The following is a 22,852-nucleotide window of genomic DNA, read 5'->3' on the forward strand; positions in this document are numbered from 1 at the left end:
GTACTGGATGCTCTGGACAAGAAATAAGAGTATCATTTGAAAGCCGAACAAATCGTGAGTGTTTTTCCTTGTCTTTAAATAATATTATTTTTAAGCAACAATGTTTTATTCGGTTGCATCAATGATCGTTTCTCCCAAGGAAATGTAACACAGTTGGAACCGTTTGTTTTGTCTATTTCTATAACAGAATATTTATTCGGCTAAAAATATCAATAGTGTACGTGTACGTGAGTGACGTGAGCATATGTTGCAAGCATTCAATTCTATGTACAAATCTCTAGTGGTTTATCAATTGCACACTAAAGCACACGCGCTCGCCTACGAGCGACGATGCCATGTCGTTACGGTTGTAGAAGACTTAAACAGATCGTTCCTTTAGCTTCGGTCGCAAAATGCGCAGACCTACCTTGCCCTGGGCAGTTTTCACCAGTGAGGCACACTGTTCGATACCGCCCGCCTCCAGGCTGTCGCCATTGATATGCGACACAACATCCCCCACCTGTATGCGGCCATCGAATTCAGCTGATCCGCCAGGTACCTGAAAATAAGGGGCAAGCACAGTCGTACGTTAGCTTAGTGCGACACTCACACGAGTTTTATCCTTCATTTCTACTAACCAAGCCAGTGATGACGATTCCTTTCGGATTGCCAGCACGGAACGTGAGTCCAAGATTTTTGCCTGGTTTTTTCATCAGATCCACCTCAACAGTCTCCGTCGGTGGTGGATTGGAACGGTAAACGACCAAACGGACCTGCAAATGTACGGAACGCCGATAAAAAATGAACCTTTTTCCGTATCAAACACTACTGTCCATTGTTTCTGTTACCTTTGGATGTAATTGTTTGACGGCACGCTTGATCGTCTCGCTGGTGCAACTATTGTTGACCTTAAACCCATTGATTTCCACTATCTGGTCAAATAGCTGCAATCGATTATCCTTCTCCACCACACTTTGGGGCAAGATGTCCATTACGGCAGCTCCGGACTAAAAAGAAAAAAAAAAGCAACACAAAAACTGCACGCACGCACACACACCTGCCATCGTCCACGATCACTTACCTTCACCAACGAATCACAGCCACCGGCTACTATGATGCCCAACGGTTTACCCTCGGTCAGGATATCGATCACCGTAAATTCGTTCTCATTGATCGGCGCCTTCAGCGGATCAACGACCTCCTTCGTGGGCGATGCCTCCGGTTTGGTGCCATGCGGTGTCCCTGCACGGCTAGCGGCCAAGGTGGCCATCTCTTCCGGTTTCTTCTTGTTTGGTGTCGCTCCCGGTCCTGTTCCAGCTTCACCGTTGGCCTTCTTATCGGATTCCTTCTCCTTGTTCGGATTGCATATCTTTAGCGTGATGACACCTTCCGCTTTCTTCAACAACCCGGCTGCCGTTTCGTAATTGCAGCCCAGGAGCGAGTCCCGATTGACCGCCAGCAGCATATCACCGATCTTCAGTCCACTCTGTCCAGAATGTGTACAAGTTGCACAATTAATCAGAGGGGAATTCATTACGAGTGTAAGGTTGCACAAACCTTTTCCGCTGTTGATCCCTCTTGAATATCAGATATGAATATTCCTTGGCCGGCGATTGAGTGTTTGCCTTCGATGATCATGATACCCAAGCTGGAAGTGCCCTGTGGGAAGAAAATGAATTACAATCGTATTTGTTCAAAGTCTTCCGGCTTGTTTTTGCCTTTAAATCAAGAAAGCCCCTTATCCCCCTTAGAAAGTATTTGTTATTTTAATCTCCTCCTGTCGAAAACCTTTGAAGTTCCTGTTTTTTCCCGTGGTCAGTAAGCTCAAAAACGCCCCCAAACGTCTGTACATTATGCAAAGTTGCTTCAAAAATATTGTCTGCATACATTCAGGCGTAGTAAACCCAAGACGCCCCGTGTACAAACCTTTTTCACAGTGATTGTTTTAACGTCCTTAAATTTCTCCATGATATTATCCTGGCGAGATCCATGGGTCCAACGAGAGCATTACAAGAAAAAAGATACGTTAGCGTGAGACTTTCACGAAAACGGGTTCAGGTTCACGCCGCGCGGTACGTACGGTATAGTCGAAGTCGGTTGGGAAATGTTTCACCGGTTTCACTGCCAGATCATCCGGGGATGTCTTTTTTCTGTGGGAAAGATGTAAAAGAGCAGTATATAATAAAAGCTTCCGAATGTCATGGGAAGAATTCGAACGTACCTTAGCACAATAAACTTAAGTGTTGGGCTGGCAAGATTTTTTATGATCACCGAACAGTTCAGATGGCATCGTCCGTGCAGAACGGTTCCATTGACCTAGAAAACAGGGGTGTATATATTTAAATCTCTGTTCACGCTAGTAACGCTAGCCAAAAACCTCCTTTACCTCCAACACTTCATCTCCGACTACAAGTGATGTTCCGGCGGCTGCTCCCTTCGGATTGATGCCAGCAATAAGACAAGCCATGCGGGTACGGTCCCGGTGACCGCACAGAGACAGGCCACACGTTTCATTGCTGTCACGCAAAATCATGCAGCAATCCACTTCGCCCAAGGCGGAGTAACGCTTCTTTATCTTCTCTAGAATCAAACACAGAGGTTGGACGGATCAGTCAGATCCAGTCACCTGTTCAATTAAGCTGTTTTAGCTTGTAATGCTTACTCATCGTATAGCCGTAGTCGTCCTCCTCCTCAACATCTTCTTCAGCAAGCTTCGTGTTGCCGGCAGAGGCACGATCGATCTGAACCAGAGTTAATCAGTAAGTTATTCAACTGACCATAAACCAAGACAGTGCTAAATGCCACCTTACCTCAACGCCGGCTTTTGTGAATGTTTTACCTTCCAACTCGCGGCTATCTTCCTCATCGTCAGATGAATTTTCCGAATCTGCGTTAAGGATTGGAGGTAAAGAATTGAAATTAATTTCCAACATGAGTGCCATGCAGTTACTGTATCATTACCGGTAGACTCCTGGCGAGCTTTCGGAACCGTGAGTGTCTTGTTATCCTCCGGTGTTGCGACGGTTTCTTTCTGAAAGTAGGAAGCTTTCTGGTAACTTGATAGTTTAAGGCTTACCGGAAGATTCATACCTTCGGTTTGCCATCTTGTATATACTCCACTTCGGGCGTTTTCGACGGAGTTACTGGTGGTGGAACTTTCTTCTGGAGCACCATTGGATTGGTCTGCAAAATGAAGGAATAGATAAATTCCGACCAAACGTTTGGGTTTATCGCGCCCGCCCCCGATAAGTACTTCTCTAACGTTGCGTTCCAAACTCTGAACCACTAGGACGATGCGATCGTTGGCAGTTTTAATGTAATTGACGGCTTTCTCGTGTGAAGCATTCTCCAAACTGTTCTCGTTTACAGCTAGTATTCGATCTCCGATCTGCAATGGAACATGGAGCATTGGTTACAATTCTTTACATTCCCACACCAAAGTTCCGTCCGCTCGGTCCCACACCTTACCTTCAGTTCAGCGCACTTATCTGCCGGACTGTTCGGGATGATACTTTTGATAAACAATCCCGACGTAACATCACCACCCACATTGACCTGAGTGAAAATAGGGAAACGATTTAATTGAGAACCGACAACTTGCAGTGTTGCAAACCGCCGTACCTTTCCTCCAACGATACTAAACCCGAAGGACGATTTTTCCGTTTTCTCGATGACGACCTTTTTCTCTGGGCCCCATCCTGCAACAGGAGTAAGAAATAAAGGTACTGTACCTAGATGCGTTGAATGGCATGTCAAATTAATTTCGTTTCTGCTGCTTCCAATTCCTTGATTACATCAACCGATCGGTGGCCGGATACGTATTGCTCCGGTGTGCCATTTTCTTTAATTTCCCAAATGGATGTCAACCGGTGTGCTTACGTAGAATCCCCCCCCATTGCCATGAACCGTGACCAATGGGCATCTTTATTGGCCACGTGAGAATACACACACACAGGCCACACACACACACACACACAATCGATCGATGAAAGACACAAATAAGACAGCAACAGGGTTCACGTGATTTGCTAATCCAAGCGAAACGTGAACAGATTCTGCTCTGTTTGCGTCTGCCGATCCTCTGTACACGTGGGAAACCTTTGAAGGACACGAACATACGTACCCGTCACCGTGTACCAGGTGTAATGGTGCAGTTTGGCGCCAACTGTTTTGAATCAACTTGTTTATTGATTTTATGGTCGTGTGCTGTTGGGATTTTTGTTTTCCCAATTTAATGTGAGACTTTGCATTGCTTGTTAGAATGCAAATTCTTGTGCAATTTCAAAAATAAAGTAAAGCTTTTAATGTTGAACAAGAATTGAAATTAAACTTTGTTGAAGTAATACGATAAATGATAAGCAAAAAATAACATCTGCAAACACATTTATCTTGCACTTTTCAACAATATCCAGCAATGGTAACGTTATATCCATTTTTGGGGAACTTTCTCGCACATGCTTTCACTAGAAACGGGGGCCAAATTACCTTCCAGTTTAACTGATCCGGGAAGTGCGCTAACAGTCATCTCTGCCCTGTGGAGGATAGCAGGAACCAGATAAGAAACACTGCGTTAGTTTCAGTTGATCGTACCGCAGGTAGACAACGACTGATGCCACCTTGCTTGGATGGAAGTCACCGTATCCAGCCCTTATGTCGAAATGGGAATGAAAAAACGTGCCCCACGGGCCAGGTGATGGTGGGACTGGAGTGTGCAGGAAGTGCATTTTTTGCATCCCCACTCGAATTGTTTCGGTTTCATGAAGCATGAAACCCCGCAAAAGTTACGCGTACCCGCGTATGGTTGGGATATGTGATTCTAATTGGATTAGCAATGTAACGGAAACTGGACAAACGGACACTGCGGAGTGAACTAACGATTGTTAAGTGTGTCTGCACTGTAAACACTATCAGTTGCGGTTTAGACGCACTCATGTGCCAGTCGAAAAGGGCTGGAAGTGGTGCTATTTAAAGCATTACCTACCTCTCGTGGAAAGGACTCTTGTTGGCATCGGTTGGCACTGGTTCTTCTGGCTTTACGATTTTCGAGTTTTGCGTGTTGGTGACCGGATAACATAGCGGCAGCTTCCGGTTGCACTGTGCGTGATCCGATGGTATTTTGGCTTTGGTTCGATAGTGGTCCAGTTCCTTTAAATATATGCAACTGTCGTCCGCCGGTTGCAGCGTGCCCTCGTCGTAGTCGCGGTAATACTGAATGCGGTACTGGAACAACCCTATCCCACTGTTCCGGTGTCTGTACTCCATTTCATGCTGAATCCCGGTTGCTCATAATTTGGCTGGAAGGCAAAAACAATTGGCTTCTAATTCTTGGCACTAAGGATGCCCCCCGAACTCCCGAAAAGGTACAATTATAATAACTTATCATCATTTAATATTAGTACACATGCGAAACAGGTACAATGAAAGTACAGCTAGTTTGTTTTATTACTTCAACTTAAATACTTAAATTATAACAAAGAAATGCGTATTAATGTAGAAATTATTAACCGAGAATATATTTTAAACTGAAAGGGGAAAACATTAAATGTGACATCCTACGCACGGCGATGAATGGACCACAAGAGGAGTATTGGGGGATCGGTGAAGCAAAGGAAAGAGCAAACATCCTTGCAGGAGGGGTCGAAGGGAAACAATGACAAGCGTCACGCATGCAGCATCTATACGGAAAACTTAATCCCGCGTTTTTTTTCTCTCGCTCTCATGCAAAAGGCATAAAACCATTTACCACCCACGAGGGAAAATCTCTTCGTTGTGCGTTTTGGCTGCTGTTGTTTGTACGTTGTAATTCGTTATAAATGGCACTAAAGTAATTCCATCAATGCTGAACACTGCCCCCTCCGATCGTTTTCCAGCGTTGCGTTCATTTCCACGTTAGCATCCCGCGGGCAGGATTTTCACAATTCACTTTGGCTGCGTATTACTGTTGTAGGAACCAATACTTGTTACTCTTAATACTATGGCATGATAAGTAAAAGGTGTTTCGTTTTGTGCGCGCAGAGGGTGTAAATAGATGAGCACTACATTGGCACTGTTTGGGGGAGAATTCCGATAAATGTTGTTTCGTCAAAGGTACACGGTACTTTTTCCACCACGGGAAAAGCTCTAGACAAGTGTGGTTGGAAAATCGAATTTCGACAATATTGTGTACACGGCCAACGGTGGGCACGCTGGATGACAGATTGTGGGAAAATGGTAACCTAAAGTAGTGCAATAATAAAGTAGAATATCCGCAAAGTAACGTACAATAAAGAATGTATTATAAAATTCCATAATTGTTACGAAAATGATTGCGCTTAAAGTGGAAAACTCACTGCTTGGTATGATTTTATTCACTCGAAAAGTCCTGATTTGCTTAAATAGATGGTTTTAAAACATTGAAACCAATATTTGTAGAAAAACAATATACCATATTTGAAATATTAATAGCGAAATTACATTTATTTTCAGCAGAAAGAAAATTTATACTTTCCCACGGCATTGTCATCCACGCGACTGTCGGATATACCACCCCCGAGTATTGTTTGTCTACATGTGTGTCTGTCTCTCTCTGCACTATTTTGACGCATTTCGTGCCTCCTCCACCGAGCTACAGGGGCTGCTTTGATGCGTTTATCACAAGCGAAACGGTCAAAGGGTAGACATCGCGAACGAGGGCTGCGGAATACGTGGATTGTGCGAATACGGGAACGGTTGTTGTATCTAAAACATCAAAATTGAATAGTAGCGGTTAGGCAGCAGTGTTGCAATTCGGCTGAAACCTCCCTAGAGTTGTGTCGAGCAGGCAGGGCGCAGTCGGGCGGCATTGGTGAACAGATTCCATCCATTCCAGCCACCATTCGTTATCGTGCAGAACTCGACACCCGCAAGTGTTTTGTATCTATCGAGTGTGTTTTTATGCTCGATATCGTTGGGTGTGCATACCGCGGTGCCTATGTGTATGGTGTGTAGCGTAACGGTGATAATCGAAGCAACAGTAACAACCTCCCCCCACACCCCATAACAACGGTGATTATCATCGACGGAGACGGGAAGGAAAGCCAGTTCCGTTCCAGCTTCTGTTGCGTGCCCCACCTTACGGGTCGGGTCCGGAAACTCCATTTTCTGCACTCTGTGTTCTGTGTTTAATTATTTCAAACCGATATATGTCAACAACGATCAATCCGTGACAGTATTATTTTTGTGTACAAGTGTTTTCAATAGTGTTTAGTGATTTAGCATTGTAGTGAAAGATTTCATTTGTAGTATTACTTAAGTGTTGGTTTGCCGTTGGTGATCGATCGGTTTGTGAACTGTGAGCCGAGCGAATTGTTCCAGCAATATATCATCCGCATCGGCAACTCCGTAGAGAAAGACTCCAGTCTTCAAGGCACCCCTTAATTGTTTCTGCTCGCCCTCCCCCAACCATGGATCCGTTGGAGCAGTCGCGCGTTTTTCTGGATCGCTTCAAAACAACCGTGAATCCAGAAGACCCACTTCCTGTCTGGGTGCCGATTTACAACCTCAAGTACGACGAAATTGAGCCCGCAATCATCGATTGGATCAGAACGTATTTGGATCTGTTGTAAGTAATTGATTTAAATTGCACTACATACATTACGGTTTGCAGAAAACAAGTCCCGCGGCGGTGCTGACATGAGTCATTTTTGTTATTATACACGGAACGAATCATATTCACCTGCAGTGGTAGTGTGCGTAAGTACCACTACACACGCACAATGCACTAGCAGGCGGGGAACAACGAAACATGTGATTTACAGTGGTGGCTTTTAGAATAGGTACTGACAATACAAACATTGATGTCATCCCTTTGCATCATCGTTTTCTGAATGGATTTTTTTTTTCATTATATTCCACCGAAAGGCTCTTCGAATTCAAAGTGAATAATTAATGATGTTTTGCTTTACATGTTTACCCAACAGCGGATGTCCCCAGTGCATCTTGACGCCAATCATACGCAGAGTTGTGGAACAAGTGCTAAGCTATTGCAAAGAAAATCCCAAATCTTGCGGTTTCACCGGTCAAGGTAAGTAAAGCACTAACGGCACCCGTGTGGGGTTTGCTCTGTTATTGCGTTCGTCATAAAATAACGGTACGGAAATGGGGCTAAAAGCTATCGGATTTTATTAACACATGTGTTTTTTTTTGTTTCTTATTTATAAACCATCTTTGCAGAGTATAAAACGCTTCAGCTGAACCAAGAAGTGATTTCACGCGTAAACCGCGTTTGCACCGAACTGTTGGACAATGAGAAGCTTAACAATTTGCTCGCCCAGCTGGGCAGTGGTTTGGGTGAGGATCAACCAGACTCAGCCGCTGGGATCAGCACCGGGCGAAAGATTCATTTTTCGCGCGGAATGAAACATCGACGACGCACGATGGAGGATCGGCACGTTTGCTTGCCCGAGTACAACAAACTGTTCTGCACGAAGGATACGGAACCGACCGCCTTTTATGGTGTGTACGATGGACATGGTGGTCAGGAAGCGGCCAGCTTTGCGGCTTCCCATCTGCATTATTATATCGCACAAAGCGAGCACTATCCGCACGACATGGAGCAAGCGTTTCGGGAAGCGTTCCTAAAGACTGACAAACTGTTTCTGGAAAAGTGTGAGAATCATGTATGTATCATGCGAGCCCGTATTGATGATCGCGAATTGTTGGAGGACTAATAAGATTATACTATATTTTCATTGCAGCATCTCAACAGTGGCTCCACAGCCGTAGCTTGCGTACATCACATTAGTTCTAGACGCATTGACTTAGCATGGGTTGGTGACTCTCAGGCGATACTCGTAAAACGCAATCCTGGCGAAGGAATTTGCAAACGGCTTGTGCATCCTATCCATGTTGCATCTGATCCGGTATGTATTCTGTATTCCGGAAATATTGTACACATGGCAGCACGATATGATTTACTAACATTTGCCACTACGTCTATTTCTTTGCAGAACGAACGACAGCGTATTTCAGAGGACGGCGGTTGTGTTATTCCTTGGGGCGGTCAATATCGAGTCAGTGGACAGCTGGCAATTACACGAGCCATTGGTAAGTAAAATCGAGTTTTTACGATATTCCCAAACGTCACCTTCGTCTAGTGCAAGATACTAATTGTTATATTGCTTTCTCTTTTAGGAAATCGTTTCTACAAACCATACGTGACGGCAAACCCAGCAGTTTCATTAAACCAGTGTACGGAGGACGATCTTTTGCTTATACTAGCTAGCGATGGGTTATGGGAAGGATGCAGTGAATTTTTGACGTCCATGTTTGTGCTGTACGCAATTCGAAAGTTTCCAGGTAAGTCAAATGATAAAGTGCATTTAGCGTAAAAAATTTAGAAGGTTTAACTTGAATAGAACAATGCTATACGTTAGTTTGCTTGAAGCTGATTCTTAATGCAGAGTTAAACTAATTTGACATTAAGTACAATAAGTTGGTAGCATTATTTCGATCGAAATAAGAGTAAGCTTTAACCACGATGTTGACTTTGTTGTGCTACTTGCTGTATTACTACAATCAGAACTATCAAAGTTCGATGCTTAAATTCCGCCACACTCGCTCAATCAAATTGTACAGATACGTTCTTTACCAAATGTTCTTCCTCCACACAGAGGAACACAGTGATATATGCCGACATGGAAGAAATAGGAGAAGTAGATATTTTCGAACGCTTTTATCATTATATCCGCTTGCGCTCCGTTTCTTCTGTATACCCGGGCATCAAAACGTACCGCGTAGAGAAGGTGCTGAAAGAAGACTGTAATTAAAGCATCAGTTCACGTCCGGAGCGGTATTGCTGAATTCAAACCTACCTTTGTTCGCACCGGGAAGCAGATATCAAAATTTGAATCTTTTATAGACTGTTTTGACTTCTATGAAATCTTGTATTCTTCGTCTTGATGCGGTGCTGATGGGGTTTCTTTTTGTTGTTGTGCGAAATTAGGTGCAAAAATCAGTCAGTCTTCACTCGCTCATAAAATCTCAACAAAACACTGTAGAACGATGAAATGTTTGTGGCATCAAATAACTTTTGATGCAAATAGAGATCAGAATGTGAACAAGCGTCAAGTAATTAGATTCTTCGGATTATAGATAAAGGGAATTCTACATTGAAGTTCTGGTGCACGCTCCGTTAGCTACTAGGACAGAGGAATCCATGTTCCGTGGTTGATTGGACGAAACCGGTTTTTCAATGCAGTACGAATGAAAAAATGCACTTTGTACAGCATGAATAGCCCGTTACGCGATATTCTTCTTCTATTTCCTATACGGCACAGTATTTAAAAATGAGAATGAATATTATTTTTGATATGTAGCATTTGATGGTTAGATCACGATTTTACATAAATGATGTGTGATATTTTCATCTCTTTTCCTGATGGGATTTTGGACCGGTCCTTGTCGTGTGAAGACCGGCGCCGCTACCAATATACCTTCGGGTCGTCCCAACTTTTCATCTCTTTACGCTATTAGGGCGATCTACATAAACAACAAGTTTATTAAATTCCTGAGTCCAATGAAGATAGAATTCATTTAATTGCCTAATCATGAATTTTAATTACAGATCTTGCTACACTTGCTTTAAAATTGTTATAACTCAAGATGATGAGATTCATCATTCAGGCTTATCATCAAAGCTCTTGAGTCCAAGATGAATGTAAAGATCCCGACAAAATGAAAGCATTCAATACAACCATTCCTTCAAACGTAAATTCGTATGCTAGTAGAAAGCATCGCTGTCACCACGAATTACCGCGTGATCATCACGACAGGTTGATGCATTCATTACAGCAAAAAAAACACACTGAAACACTGCTGATAAGAGCGAAAACAAACCGTGGGCCATAGCTTCCGCGCTCAGTAGATTGTTGATGTTATTTAAACTTCGGCGCCAAGCTAGATGAATGGACACGTTCGAGGCACGTTAAAACATAACAGTGTGCGATCGCGCCGGTATGATCGTGAGATGATTTTAACGACCGCTAGATGGAATGTAAACAGTAACTAATGGACGAAATGATCATGCCAGTGCGGATAATAATATTTACGGGAATACCTTTCTGTAATATGATATAAATGTAATACGCTTGGATCGTGCTATTTTATTTGCTTCTCCCTAATGAAATGTTTTGTACAAAAATAATTAAATGCTTATTATTGTCGTGCACTCGTTTGGCATGTGTTAGGCTACCTAAAAGGTACAAAACGACATGACCATTTGTTCGGCATCGAGCACAAGGTGTCGAAAGGTGTTGAAACAAATATCATACGTTCCGCACCATTCGTCGGCCTGTCGAACACGAACCCCGCATACCAACCCCGATGGTCCGGAGGTAAGGTGGTGTGCGCCACAAGCCTTCAGCCACAGTGAAAGGCCTTCGCGGAATGGTCGCAAGTCCAAGATCATCTTCGGTGCAGCACGTTCATTTCTCCCTTGGCGGTGGTTCGGTGGTGGCACCGTTAGATTTGACTTTTTGTTGTTTCATTTTGCACTCCATTTCCGTTCAGCTATCGAACGCCATCCCGCCAACCCCCCGTTTGCCGCTGCCCGAAACCGACATTCGCCGTTGATCGCAACAATCTGCCGTTTCGCGTGAGTCTGGGGGGGGGGGGTAATGGTTGTGGAAGCGCATTTTTCACACCTGATGGATTTGCCAGCCACCTTCGCCAAACGTTACGTACACGGTGGTTTGGCACACCTCTCGAACATGCTTTTTTTGCGGGCTGGAATATGGTCGCTTCCATGAGGTATGCCCGGGGTCGCGGTGGGGCCATTCGGTGGCATAAGTGATTTGATCTCGTTTTTATTTCGGAGGAAATTTCACCTTTTGCGCACAAGGTGTTTTTATGTGAGCGTGCGAGTCATAGTGCACTGCACTCTTGAACGGCGGCGTGTTCGACCGCAGAGAACGGTTTGGGTTTTGTTGGAAATTTGTTGGAACCAGGCGGTATTTCTGGTGTGCAGGTTCCATGCAGGTTAGATATAACGAAAAAATGTCCCTATTAAGATGCTTATAGCAGATCTGGAAGGGTGACGCGGGCAGTGAAAGCAAGTGGCAGGTTAAGGCTTAATTGGTTTTTAACTTTACTGTTGACGAGTTCATCGTGCACTGTTTGTATCGGTTTGAATTTTGAATGTATCTCCTCCTACGCTTCGTTAGATTAAAATTTCTCCAATTCGTAGGCGAACGCAGTTTCACCCGCTGCTTATGCTGCGCGCAATGCTTTCTTTTAGGAATGGAAGAAATTAAATCAAATGACATGTTATCATTTGTTAGCGGGGTTGTTCATTCATAAATAACTTTAAACTTGCTGCACAGCGGTGTCGTCATTTTAGCTGGTATTTATAGATTTTTTAAATCAATTACCTAGCGGTTCGGTACTCCAGTTGCGTCGTGCATCACTGGACGGGTGGTGTTGCTTTTGAAGGCGAATATGTTATGTTCGCCCAGGAAGCCAATTTGTCGACATTTCAGACAACATTTCGGTCGGTTTGAGCTAACAATTCGCTTAAATGGAATGTTGTTTTTTTCATATAAATGTTAGTCATCGATCGACATCCGACATCGACAGCGGACATCCAGAACGTAAGCCGATTCTCCAAGGATTTGTGAATTTCTGATGATTTATCCGAAATCTCAGAAGATCCATAAATCTTCCCAATACTGTTTCAGACTCTTTCCGTTTCAATATGCACTCAAACTCACCCAACAACTATTCGGTTCTTCAATTATATTTAGATTTAACTGCTTGTCGTTATGCAAACTGTTTAGGGCTACACTCACCGTAACCAATTTTAATAATTGAGTTCCCATGCTTTGATTGTTGTGGAGAACAATTTTCAAAAACAAAAAAAAAATCCCGAATTACGACGATTCGGTCACGTACAAGCAAAACCTGCAAAAGAAAGTGGGAAACACCCTTTTGTAGGATAAACGGGGTTTTTCTTTGTTCGATGGGACGATCTTCAGTTGGAATCGAACCATTTTCCAACCGCTTCCACCATTGATCGTCAAAAACGATTCGTTCGATGCGTTCGGTGGCCAGCAGCGCCAGCGGGTGCGTGTTGTGATCCAGATATTCCGAGCGCCTTGTTTTGGGATGGAATTTATAAATTTGTTAGCTTCCGGGCACTTGCGGGCACTTGCCGGGATCCGCACGTGATCCGCAAACACTTAGAAGCACCCCAGAACCATCCCAAACCGAGATTTAATTGATGAATGTGGGTTCTATGTTCACTGTGCGAGTGGAGTGTATGTTTTTCGGTGTCTACCCTTTTTAGTTTCATCGTGCCGCGGCAGATTAACAGGAGAGAGGAGGCGGTGAGTGTGTGCAACCATCTGGAATGATTGCGCTTGCATGATTTACTCTCCGCACGGTTCGCGCTTAAGCTGCTGCAGTAAATGGGGGAACGACTGACAGGGATGAACCCGCCGGACCATACCGTGGCCATGGCTAAACTAATAATTTCCGCCTTTCCATACGTTCTTCTATATTATATGTGTGTTTGTTTTTTTTTGTTTCCCTTTCTGGAAGAATTGGTTTGTTACCTATTTAGCCAATGGACGAATAATTACGATTAGATATTGAGGAGAAACAAGCATTCCTTTTCCGATCTTAACTAGGTTCGCTACTGATTTGAAGTGACAGATTGTGTAAAATATAATCCAAAAATCACCAATCGGAAAAGGCCGCTTCATTTCGGGATGTTTTGTAGCACTAAACTAAAGTTTGCATTTACTTCTCGCTTTGCATGAGTGAGCCTTCTACGTCGGTTGGTTGGTTTTCGGTGTGGATCATCAGCGTCGCTTAGCGTGTCGATTGCGCTCGAATAGAAATAGCGGAAGCCCCCCAACAACACACAAGCGTCGAGTGAAAGAGTCGGCCGTTTTTGGTGTGGTGCGGTGCTGCGATAGGAAAAACGGAAACGGAAAACAGAAGAAAAGAGAGTGATTGTAAGGAAATTAAAAATTGGAAGAAAAAAACCACACACACACACACACACACACACACATCGATAAAGTGTGTAGGAAAATTGAAACAAACATTAATGAAAGGGAGCGAATGGGGTGGTGCGGTGGTGTGGTGGTGCGTGCGAGTGAGGAGGAGCAATGGTTTGATTTTCCAATTTTTCCCCCCATTTTTCGTCCTTTCTCTTTTCCTTTCTCCGGTGGTGAGGTTGTTTGGTCCCGTCCGTGGCTGGCGCTTTCTTCTGCCCATTTCCATGCTGTGTCCTCCTCCGTGTTTAGCCGTTTTTCCGCCGATCGCGCCGGATATGGCGACTAACGATTCAGAATTGGCTGTATAAAATTGCAACTGCTGCTCCAATCGGGTGAATTGAATCACGATATTGAAAGTAACCAACAAACAAAAAAAAACACACGAACACAGTAATAATAGAGAGTGTGTGTGTGTGTACACCAAAAGCAAACGCTGGTGATATTCCATTTCCCCGATCGTGTATGCCGCGCTCTACCCTGTTATTTCACGGTCCTTTGCACGGATCGCACATTCACGATCACACCGGCAGGGCCACCGAAACACCGGGCGCAACGATCGCTATCTGCGCGCTATCTTATCCGTACATGCGCTCTATCGTTCAAGCTCCGCTGGGTGTGTTTTTGGGCAAAGTTTGGGCAATTGCACGTCCGGGGAAAGATGCGATCTTTTAAACGCCGAGCCAATCAGTCATCGCAGATCGGATGTTCTGCGCTACTCTTCTGGCTGCGATTAGGGATGTTGCTTTCGTTTTGCTGACGGTTTTCCCGCTGTTTTTCATCAAGGTCGTGAGTCTGTTGAGGAAATTCAAAGAATTTTTTGTTGGTCGAATGAATCATTGGGTTTCGTGCTTACGTGGCCGCGATGCTAGCGATATTCTTTTGAAGATTTGATCATCTTCCATCCGAAGATATTGATAGAAATGTGGACTAATTTCTGCAAAATACAGGTTGCGCTATAATTATACCTTTCCGTGAGGATCCATCTCCAATGTCTAAGCCAATTTTCTTATTTGTTCGTTTGTGTTAAGCATTTTGGATGACATTTTTTTAAATCTTTTAAGAAGACTTTACCAAAAATGAACTCAAAATCTTTTAATCGAATCATAACACATTGTCCTTCAAGGTGCTTTTTTATTTGTATATCCTTGTATCAGCAAATCCATGTCTATCATATCCTATTGATTCTCGGATTTTTTCCTTCACGTTTTACTTCTTGTAATAATATTTCATTTTAATCAATCTACAATTACTAACATGGCAGAATTTTATGTTCTTTTCCTATGTTGAATGTGATTTACTATTTATTTATTTTAATTACACAATTAATTCATTCAGCTATTTTCTGTTGCCTTCAGTTTGTCGCAACACGTGGGTCACGTGTGAAATATGTTCCAGGTAACGATTATCTTATCTATAATGCTTGGACATTTATTTGCGCATTTAGATAAATGCGAAACAAATCAAAATGATTAAATTACATGAAAAAAAATAATTGTTTTTGGTTGGCAAAATGGGGAGGCCGAAAAGAACGAAAGCAACAAAAAAAAGGGTTCATCATTTGATACACGAACCGGGAAGGAACATGGGTAAAAGATCACCATCATGTTGCCGTTTTCATTGGCTTCGGAATGGCGTCTCCAACGATGGGTGATGGCGTTGGGTTGGTATTGGGTTTCGGTGGGTCTCCGCTGCGTGTACGCTCGCGCGATTCCGGCCTGAAGCGACGAGAGTCGGGCTGAGCTATTTTTGGCAGCGTAAAAAAACCATTCCAAAAACGGCTTTAAAACCTTCACTCGATGGTACCATCCGCTGCCGTCGTTGTCGTTGTCGTACCCAAAAATGGATTACGAATCTTCTACCCAACCGTTTCGGCTTCCTCGGGTTGTTTCCCCTTTCACGGCTCCACGGGTACGAACGCATTGGAGGGCAGGAAGTTGATGCCGAAATTAGTCACTTGTTCCTGATGGGTTTTGGACACGGGCAGAAGCGAAGTATGCGTGCGGAGGGCGATGCTGTCACTGTTGCTGCCTGCTGTAGGCCACCGTACACTTCCAACTTGTAGCTGTACTGCCGTTTCTCGATCGGTTCGTTGTTTATGCTAGTGTTGAATGGTTGTGTGGTAGTGCGTTGGTGTGTGTGTGTGTCGGTAAACCTGCCGAAGAAAACTTACCCTTAACGCGGATGTACATATCTGCTACCAGTGTTGAGTTCGATTCGATCCGCCACCGATCATCCCGGCCGGATCGCCGTCACGTGTTGTGCAGCTCGTTGGCCGTTTTTGGTCGACCCGCCACTGATGGGAACCAGATTGCAGGAACTGGTGGGCCCCTTTATATTTATTGCACCCCTGAATGGAATGCATCGGGTTAAGGTTTTGCTGCGCCGCCGTACTTAAATACCGAGAACGGTTCCCCCATGTTCGGTCGGGAAAGTATGTTGCGCTTTTAGCGTTCGACCGTGTAGGATGCAGACACATTTCGATCGATTTGTTGAGTGCAAAATCGTACGGCAACAACGGGGCTTATCGTTGATTTATTTTCTTCTGCACCACGATGATGATGGGTTAATGAGTTGCAGTTTTGAAGTGCATATTTGCGTGCAGCGAGTGGTATATTCCGTAACGCAGAAAGAAAAAATGCATGAATATGCAAAGGAACTCCTGGAAAAACTGATCAACTGATTTTAATATTTTAATTATGTTTGGTCGGTTGTGGGGAGATATTTGTGTTTAGTCAAATGAATGATGCTATACATTTTGCATGTTCCTGAAGTAAGGGGTTTTTTGGAATATCATAATGAGCAACATCAGCATACAAAATTGCACTGTTTTCTCTCTATTAAAACAATGATTTGTACTACTTTATGGTCTTGACAATCTTGGAGATTCGCCGATGTAGCTTACCATCAAAGAGATCCATCGGTAACACCTGAGCGCCCTCGGAATGGTTGACGATCTTCTGTTAAACTTTTAATCTGATCTTGTGTTATTAATGAAGGGTGTCCCCGAAAGTATAAGCACGATTTCAAAGTTAGACATAAAAAAACCTGTTCCAGAAACTTAATGTTTATTTGATAAATACAGTTTGTGGTATGTTCTGGACTATTAAAAAAAAATTAAAACAAATTCAATCGTATGCTAATGATCGCACTTTTGATCGGACGCCTCCCATCAGGTTCAGCACAGACTTGTCCCGAACGATTTTCGACACTTTCTTCCAGTCTTTTATGAAAACTGTCGATGTCCTCCGCAGCTTTAAAATGCTTTCTCAATTGTGCCATGGTTAGCGTCCAAAATAACTCAATCGGTCTGGCTTCAGGACAGTTCGGGGGGGATTCATTTCCTTCGCCAAGTACCGTACCTCATGTACTTCATACCATGCGATCGTGTCTTTGGCGATAGTGGACAGAGGCCAAACCTGGCCAAAACAACACTGGACCAGTATGTTTTCGTTTCATGGCCAGCAAACGTCGATTCAAACACTCCCGGATGTTGGGATCGGTCCTCATCGTCTCCGTTGTCACTAAACGGCCCTTATTTCCGATTTTTTGGGGAACAATAGATTTGTCGGCTTCTTCGACATCCTGGCTTTTAGGCACGGTGTAATATTGACTCCCCGGAAGAGTTTTGTAGTCAAGATTTTCGCTCGACTCATCGTCCATCACGATGCATGAGGATTGGTGACACAGCAGCTTGTCGTACAGCTTCCAAGCCCGATATTAAACACATGCGGCCTGTTTTGTACTCCGTTTCGGTTTCTTTGGCTTCTTATACGTTTTTAAATTCAATCTTGCCTTGGCACGTTGGATGTTACTGTTTGATGTACCCAGTTACTGAGCCACATTGCGAACGGAGCTTTCCTTTCTTTGCTTGAACGCTTTTGCTATGTCCCGGTCCAACCGCTGATTGACAGGACCAGGATTTCGGCCACTTTTTGGCGCATCCTCAAAGCTGAACTCCTCTCGAAACTTTTGGATGGCGGTTCGTACGGCTCCGATACTCACACCTTCCGATTTCGCTAATTGATTTGTTGCGAAATGTTAGGTGTCGAGCACCATTTGTGCAGAATGCTTTTGCGCTTTTCGACGGAAATGCCTCGCATTTCAACAGACGCTATTGAAAAAAATAGTTTTAATCCACTAGCTAGTAGCTCTGAATGTAAACAATCCAGCATATCAACAATCAGCGGTTTTACGTCATCCGGTTACTAGATACGGATTTTACTACGTTTACTAGATTAGATTTAGAAATCGTGTTTATACTTTCGGGGACACCCTTTATTTCGGGAAAATTCGATGTGATCACTTTGCTGATCTCCTCAAGTCCTAAAGGATTTTTTTCACTGATCTTTAACCATAGAAGGATCTTCGGGATCTTTACCCATTGGTATGGGAGTCGTCAGAGCTTATCTTCTTGGTATATGACGTAAAATACATTACTACTACTTCATCTCTCGTATTTTGTTTATCTAAATTTTATTTATTTTTATTGTTATTTTTATTTATTTTTATTTTTGTCAACCATTCTTTAACTTAAAGTATTCTAACCTGACACTGACTTATGTATAGGTATATTTTTCATTTGTATTCACTCACTGTATAATTTATGTCTATTGATGCCATTTACTCCATGCCATGTAAAAAAGCATCACAACCGAAAAAAGAAAGATAAAATCGAACTTCCAGTAGATTGCTTTCCGTGGTTTTCCCCCGTTAAAAGCAAGATCGAGCTTATCTCTCGATCGTTTGGGGCTGTCATAATACATTTGAACTAAATTTTTGTCAAATGGTTGTGATTGCCCACCGAAACTGGGTTCTCCTTTCTCTAGCCGGGTTTAAAGTGGGGGGAAGAAAATGCAGAATTTCAGTTCACCGATCACAAACGAAAGATTGTGTTTGACTGTCGCGCCACCGTGTGTCACAAATTGAGTGGTGGAAACACGATGACATAGCGTCACCGGCCGGTAATGAAAACTGATGATGGTGTTTACTGTTTCGGGGGGAGGTAAAATCACTCCCCAGAACAGAAAAGACGCAAAGGGAGAGAGAGATGCAAAGAGTGTAAAAGAAAATTGGACTTTCCTTTTACGAAGCTCCCTTCCGAACACTCCTGCTTTAGGAGCGGACAGGAGCGGCAATCGGGACCATTATTTGGTGTAGGTTTTTGGAGTATGCACGGTTAAATATTTCTTTTCATCCCCGAAAAAAAACATCTTTTTCTGCCCATTAGATTGTTCCATGTTTTGTGTTGCGCTCGGAGCTGAAAAATGTGGATTGTCGCTTGGCTTCCGTTTGTGGCCTAATGAATGGTGAAACTGTATGATGAAGCTGAGACTGTTTGATGGTTTTTCTTTCCCCGCATTTTTCCTTGCAAAACCGACCAAGGGGAAACCAGTGCTCCAGTTAAGCCGCGTCACCGCACGATTGTCGCGTGATCTCTCTTCCTCATTCTTTCTTTTCCAAATCGGCCATCTATCCTGGTTTTCCTTTTTTTTTTTTCGTTGTTTGTTAATATTTTTACCATTTTCATTTTAGCTCAATCAGACGATCGTCGTCACCGGCATCGTTTCGTTTCGCGCACAGATTAATGCAATCTCGTGAACGTGATCGAACGTCATGAAGCGTAGCGAACGTATACCGCATTGCACCGCACCAGATGGCCGAAAAGTGATCGTTGTTTCCGCACCGTGTACGATTGTTGCACGTGTGCTTCAAGCCAACGGAAAGCGAACGGGCGGGTGACCGGGGTGTGTATCTGTGTTGGTGTGTGTAATAAGAAGCGGAACCTGTCGGGGAGCCATCGTGCGCTTATTAGTCGGGTATAGAAATGGATGCATTTATTATGTGCACTCATAAATATCCATTTTTCGATCACAACCGTCTCACCGCCAACAAAACGGGACGGCCGGCAAAGGATAGGGTCGGCCTTTCCGTTTGCCGTTGCGTTGAACGGGTGAAAATATGCACAACCAGTGCCGGCACCAGTGCTTACCGGCGAAAGCCGTCCATTTTCCCGCCCGGTTCACTTCCCGGTGTAGGAAATAGCGCAAACAGGTGGAGGATGGAGGCTGCCTGCGGGTTCCCTCCCGCACGAGTTCGTCAAAGGAATGTAGTTTGATTTTTGGCAGCTGATTAAGGGGTAGAAAGGAAGAGAAAAGTGCATAGTGGGTTAGGTAGTTAATTTTGATGGTTCAGATCGACTGCACAGTGGTATTGACACCGGTAAAAGGCATTGTTTCTCATTTGCTAATTAATAATTATTAGACCGATCTCTTCCATCCAAAGCAAAAAGAGAGAGGGAGGGCCGGTGATGGCCGGCGGGTCCGATGTTCCGATCCATGTTCACCTTTCCTTCTGTGTGCAAATTGTTGCTTTTTTCGTGTAAAATGATTGCACGATTCACACAGAAAAAAACAACAAACCGGACCGGAACAGAAAATTGCAACCCTAAAACGGATCATTCTGCGCTCGGGCGGTTGATTTAATGAAATATATTAATTAATGGTTTACCCCAAAAGAGATGTAAATAATGGATGGGATAGTTTTTATTTCCTAAACAGCTTTCAGTTGGAAAATTGTACAAACACATCAATGCAGGGGTTTCAAGTTGATTTGATAAAATGTGGCTTTAAATAGAATAGACAAGTCAAGCAATTTTAAGGAATTCTAGATCGACCACAGCATTTTCTAGTTTATCTTGGTCCAAATTCGAAATATTCTGCAAATATTTCCAATTTAACTCGAAAACCCTTTAAAAATGGATCATTTTTTTCGGCGAGCGTTCCGCACTGCCTCTCGAAAATTGATCATCAAAAATCGATTCCGAACGCGGACCCCCCCACCTGCCCACGTGGTCCGGTCGTCGACATTTTTTCGACCCAAATAATTGGACCTTCTGGTCAATAGCGCACGCACAACTACAACGCAGAAAAGCAAGAAGGAAAAAAATAACAAGATTTATTGTAGAAGCAATAGAAAGCTTAAGCGCGACGAACGCGTAAAACCCATGAGCCAGAAATGGAACTCCTTTCGGTTGCATTTTCTATCGTTATGCTGTTAATTTCCTCTACCCCTGCCCAGGGCCAATCGGGTCAGTTGGATTTGCTCAATGCGCGTAAAATTAATTTTTCCTTTATGCTTGATTAGAAAGATTTCGGCGAGATTTGCGGCGCATTCGGTTGGTGTGTGTGTGGCTGTAAGAAAACGAAGAGTCTGGAAAGAATCTGCACCATAGAAAGGGGAGATGGCCCCGAAATGCTACCGAATTTTTGTGTTGGCAATTTCGTCCGCGTGTTGCGTGTGCTGGTGTACTTTTTCTCTTTCCCCTGTCTCTCACCGGCATGGGTGCGGTGGTGTTCATTAAAGTGATTAATCAAACATTGCAAATAATTAAGCAGCCGGTGCGAGGGGATAATTTCACAACTTTTACCTTCAATTTCTCGGTATGCATACACCAAAACGGGTACGGTGGAGCATGACTTGTACGCAAATTATATTCCCGTCCGATCGCATGCACATCGGGACCGCGTGAAGGTTGCTGAAGGCCATCAAGATAAGATGGACACGATGGGTTTTCCTGCCAAGGGATGGGCTGGTCTCTAAGTATGGTGAGAGCTTTAACTATTTTATCTTTTTTAGCGTGACTATCGTATCGCTAGAATAAAGAATAGCTTTTTGTCATATGCTTTTTTTAAACAGCGGCAATGTGTGACTACCGCAAGTTCATCATTGCTCACGGTAACGCCATTACGTTGATAAATATTTGATAAATAGTTTCGCGGCTAGAGAGCAAACCTTTTCTCCAGGCCAGCCAGTGTCACAAGCACTTTGATTGTGACACAGCTTGTACCTACCATAACGGTCGTGTTCATGTCTCACACGAGGCTTACGTCATGCTGATGGCGTCTTCTGGCAAAGGACTATCACGTACACGTCGTCTCGAATTACACTTTGCCGACAAAAAAGGTAAGCCCTTTTCCTGGCACAGAATGTCCCAGCGAACCTGGGCACCCGGGTGGTGAAGAAGGTGTGCTGGCGGGGATTAACTGACTGCCGCTCGGCGGTGGTGATGGTAAAGGCTAAGCGAACGTTACTCCGTCCACGGAACGAGTGAAGCGAAAACCAGTAAAAGCTTGCATGCAAATGGTTGGCTTGGGCTGCCAGACACTTGCAGAAATGGTTGTTGATCATTGTTTTTTTTTACTTTAATTTAATTAATTTCGCAAAACACTGTTTATTACGACGCTGTTTGAAGAAATTAGAACCGTTTATCTTTTCCTTGTATATTGTGTTCTACTTTTCTTCTACGGTAGATCGTTACGATCTCGTTACAGTATGCGGAGACATCTGCTAAAAAGATTGTATGCTCTCATTTCACTCGCCTCGCCTCGTGCATTGGTGGAGGGCGTTTTATGCAGGCGTATGCCGTGGGCGAATCCCCAACCGTGGTCGAGAAATGCCTAGAACCGGCTTACCGGTCCACGCGACCGATCACAATTTGCGAAGGTGGAAGCTATCGGATGTGGGAATTGGGCTACTCCGCAGCTTGTGTAGGCCACTGCTGCTTGGGAGGATGCAGCAGTCCGTCTGGCTGGAGCCAAGTTCTACCCCGTAACCGGCATTCGTCCGAGGACCTTCAGACACACGCATCGGCTTGGCAAGTGGGCGGACATGGTTTCGTACCGGGCGAACCAGATCGTACGGATATGGACCTTGAGACGCTGCCGTTCTCACGAGGAGCGAAAATGAAACTACGGTTTTTGGGGCCACAACCGTCCGGTCCGTGCCACTAAATCACGATGTAGTCGAACATTAACGGGGCGGCGAGGGCATTGGCCAGCCCGTCGTATGTCAGCCTC

General features: G+C 44.0%; 2 protein-coding genes across 2 annotated transcripts in view; one reads left to right on the forward strand and one right to left on the reverse strand.

The window, feature by feature from the left end:
- Window positions 1-171: 171 nt before the first annotated feature.
- On the reverse strand, window positions 172-5,293 carry LOC128305005 (inactivation-no-after-potential D protein). Its single transcript, XM_053042277.1, has 18 exons — window positions 4,961-5,293; window positions 4,465-4,511; window positions 3,601-3,677; window positions 3,448-3,534; window positions 3,233-3,367; window positions 3,070-3,162; window positions 2,941-3,010; window positions 2,790-2,866; window positions 2,642-2,720; window positions 2,366-2,559; window positions 2,201-2,295; window positions 2,060-2,129; window positions 1,906-1,956; window positions 1,537-1,638; window positions 1,061-1,465; window positions 828-986; window positions 618-752; window positions 172-538 (listed from the first exon to the last, which is right to left on the reverse strand). Exons 1-18 carry the CDS (start codon window positions 5,239-5,241, stop codon window positions 359-361), a joined length of 2,337 nt encoding a protein of 778 aa, XP_052898237.1. The 5' UTR covers window positions 5,242-5,293; the 3' UTR covers window positions 172-358.
- Window positions 5,294-7,090: 1,797 nt separating this feature from the next.
- The window catches only part of LOC128299599 (serine-rich adhesin for platelets-like), a 38,973-nt gene continuing 23,211 nt past the window's right edge, over window positions 7,091-22,852 (forward strand). Inside the window, exons 1-6 of the mRNA XM_053035604.1 lie at window positions 7,091-7,558; window positions 7,917-8,020; window positions 8,170-8,615; window positions 8,694-8,858; window positions 8,946-9,042; window positions 9,130-9,294. Of these exons, the coding sequence (XP_052891564.1) occupies window positions 7,401-7,558; window positions 7,917-8,020; window positions 8,170-8,615; window positions 8,694-8,858; window positions 8,946-9,042; window positions 9,130-9,294 (1,135 nt within the window). The 5' untranslated portion in view covers window positions 7,091-7,400. The remainder of the gene's footprint in view (window positions 7,559-7,916; window positions 8,021-8,169; window positions 8,616-8,693; window positions 8,859-8,945; window positions 9,043-9,129; window positions 9,295-22,852) is intronic.

Source organism: Anopheles moucheti, chromosome 2, assembly GCF_943734755.1.
Source record: "Anopheles moucheti chromosome 2, idAnoMoucSN_F20_07, whole genome shotgun sequence".
NCBI classification, from domain to species: domain Eukaryota; kingdom Metazoa; phylum Arthropoda; class Insecta; order Diptera; family Culicidae; genus Anopheles; species Anopheles moucheti.

Bases quoted from the DNA above. Each gene is read 5' to 3' on its own strand.
- LOC128305005 (XM_053042277.1), bottom strand. From the start codon at position 5,241: ATGGAGTACAGACACCGGAACAGTGGGATAGGGTTGTTCCAGTACCGC. The intron at 1,957-2,059 runs GTACGTACCGCG...GGATCTCGCCAG, and splicing joins CAACCGACTTCGACTATACC to GATAATATCATGGAGAAATT. The intron at 1,639-1,905 runs GTTTGTACACGG...TTCTTCCCACAG, and splicing joins AAACAATCACTGTGAAAAAG to GGCACTTCCAGCTTGGGTAT.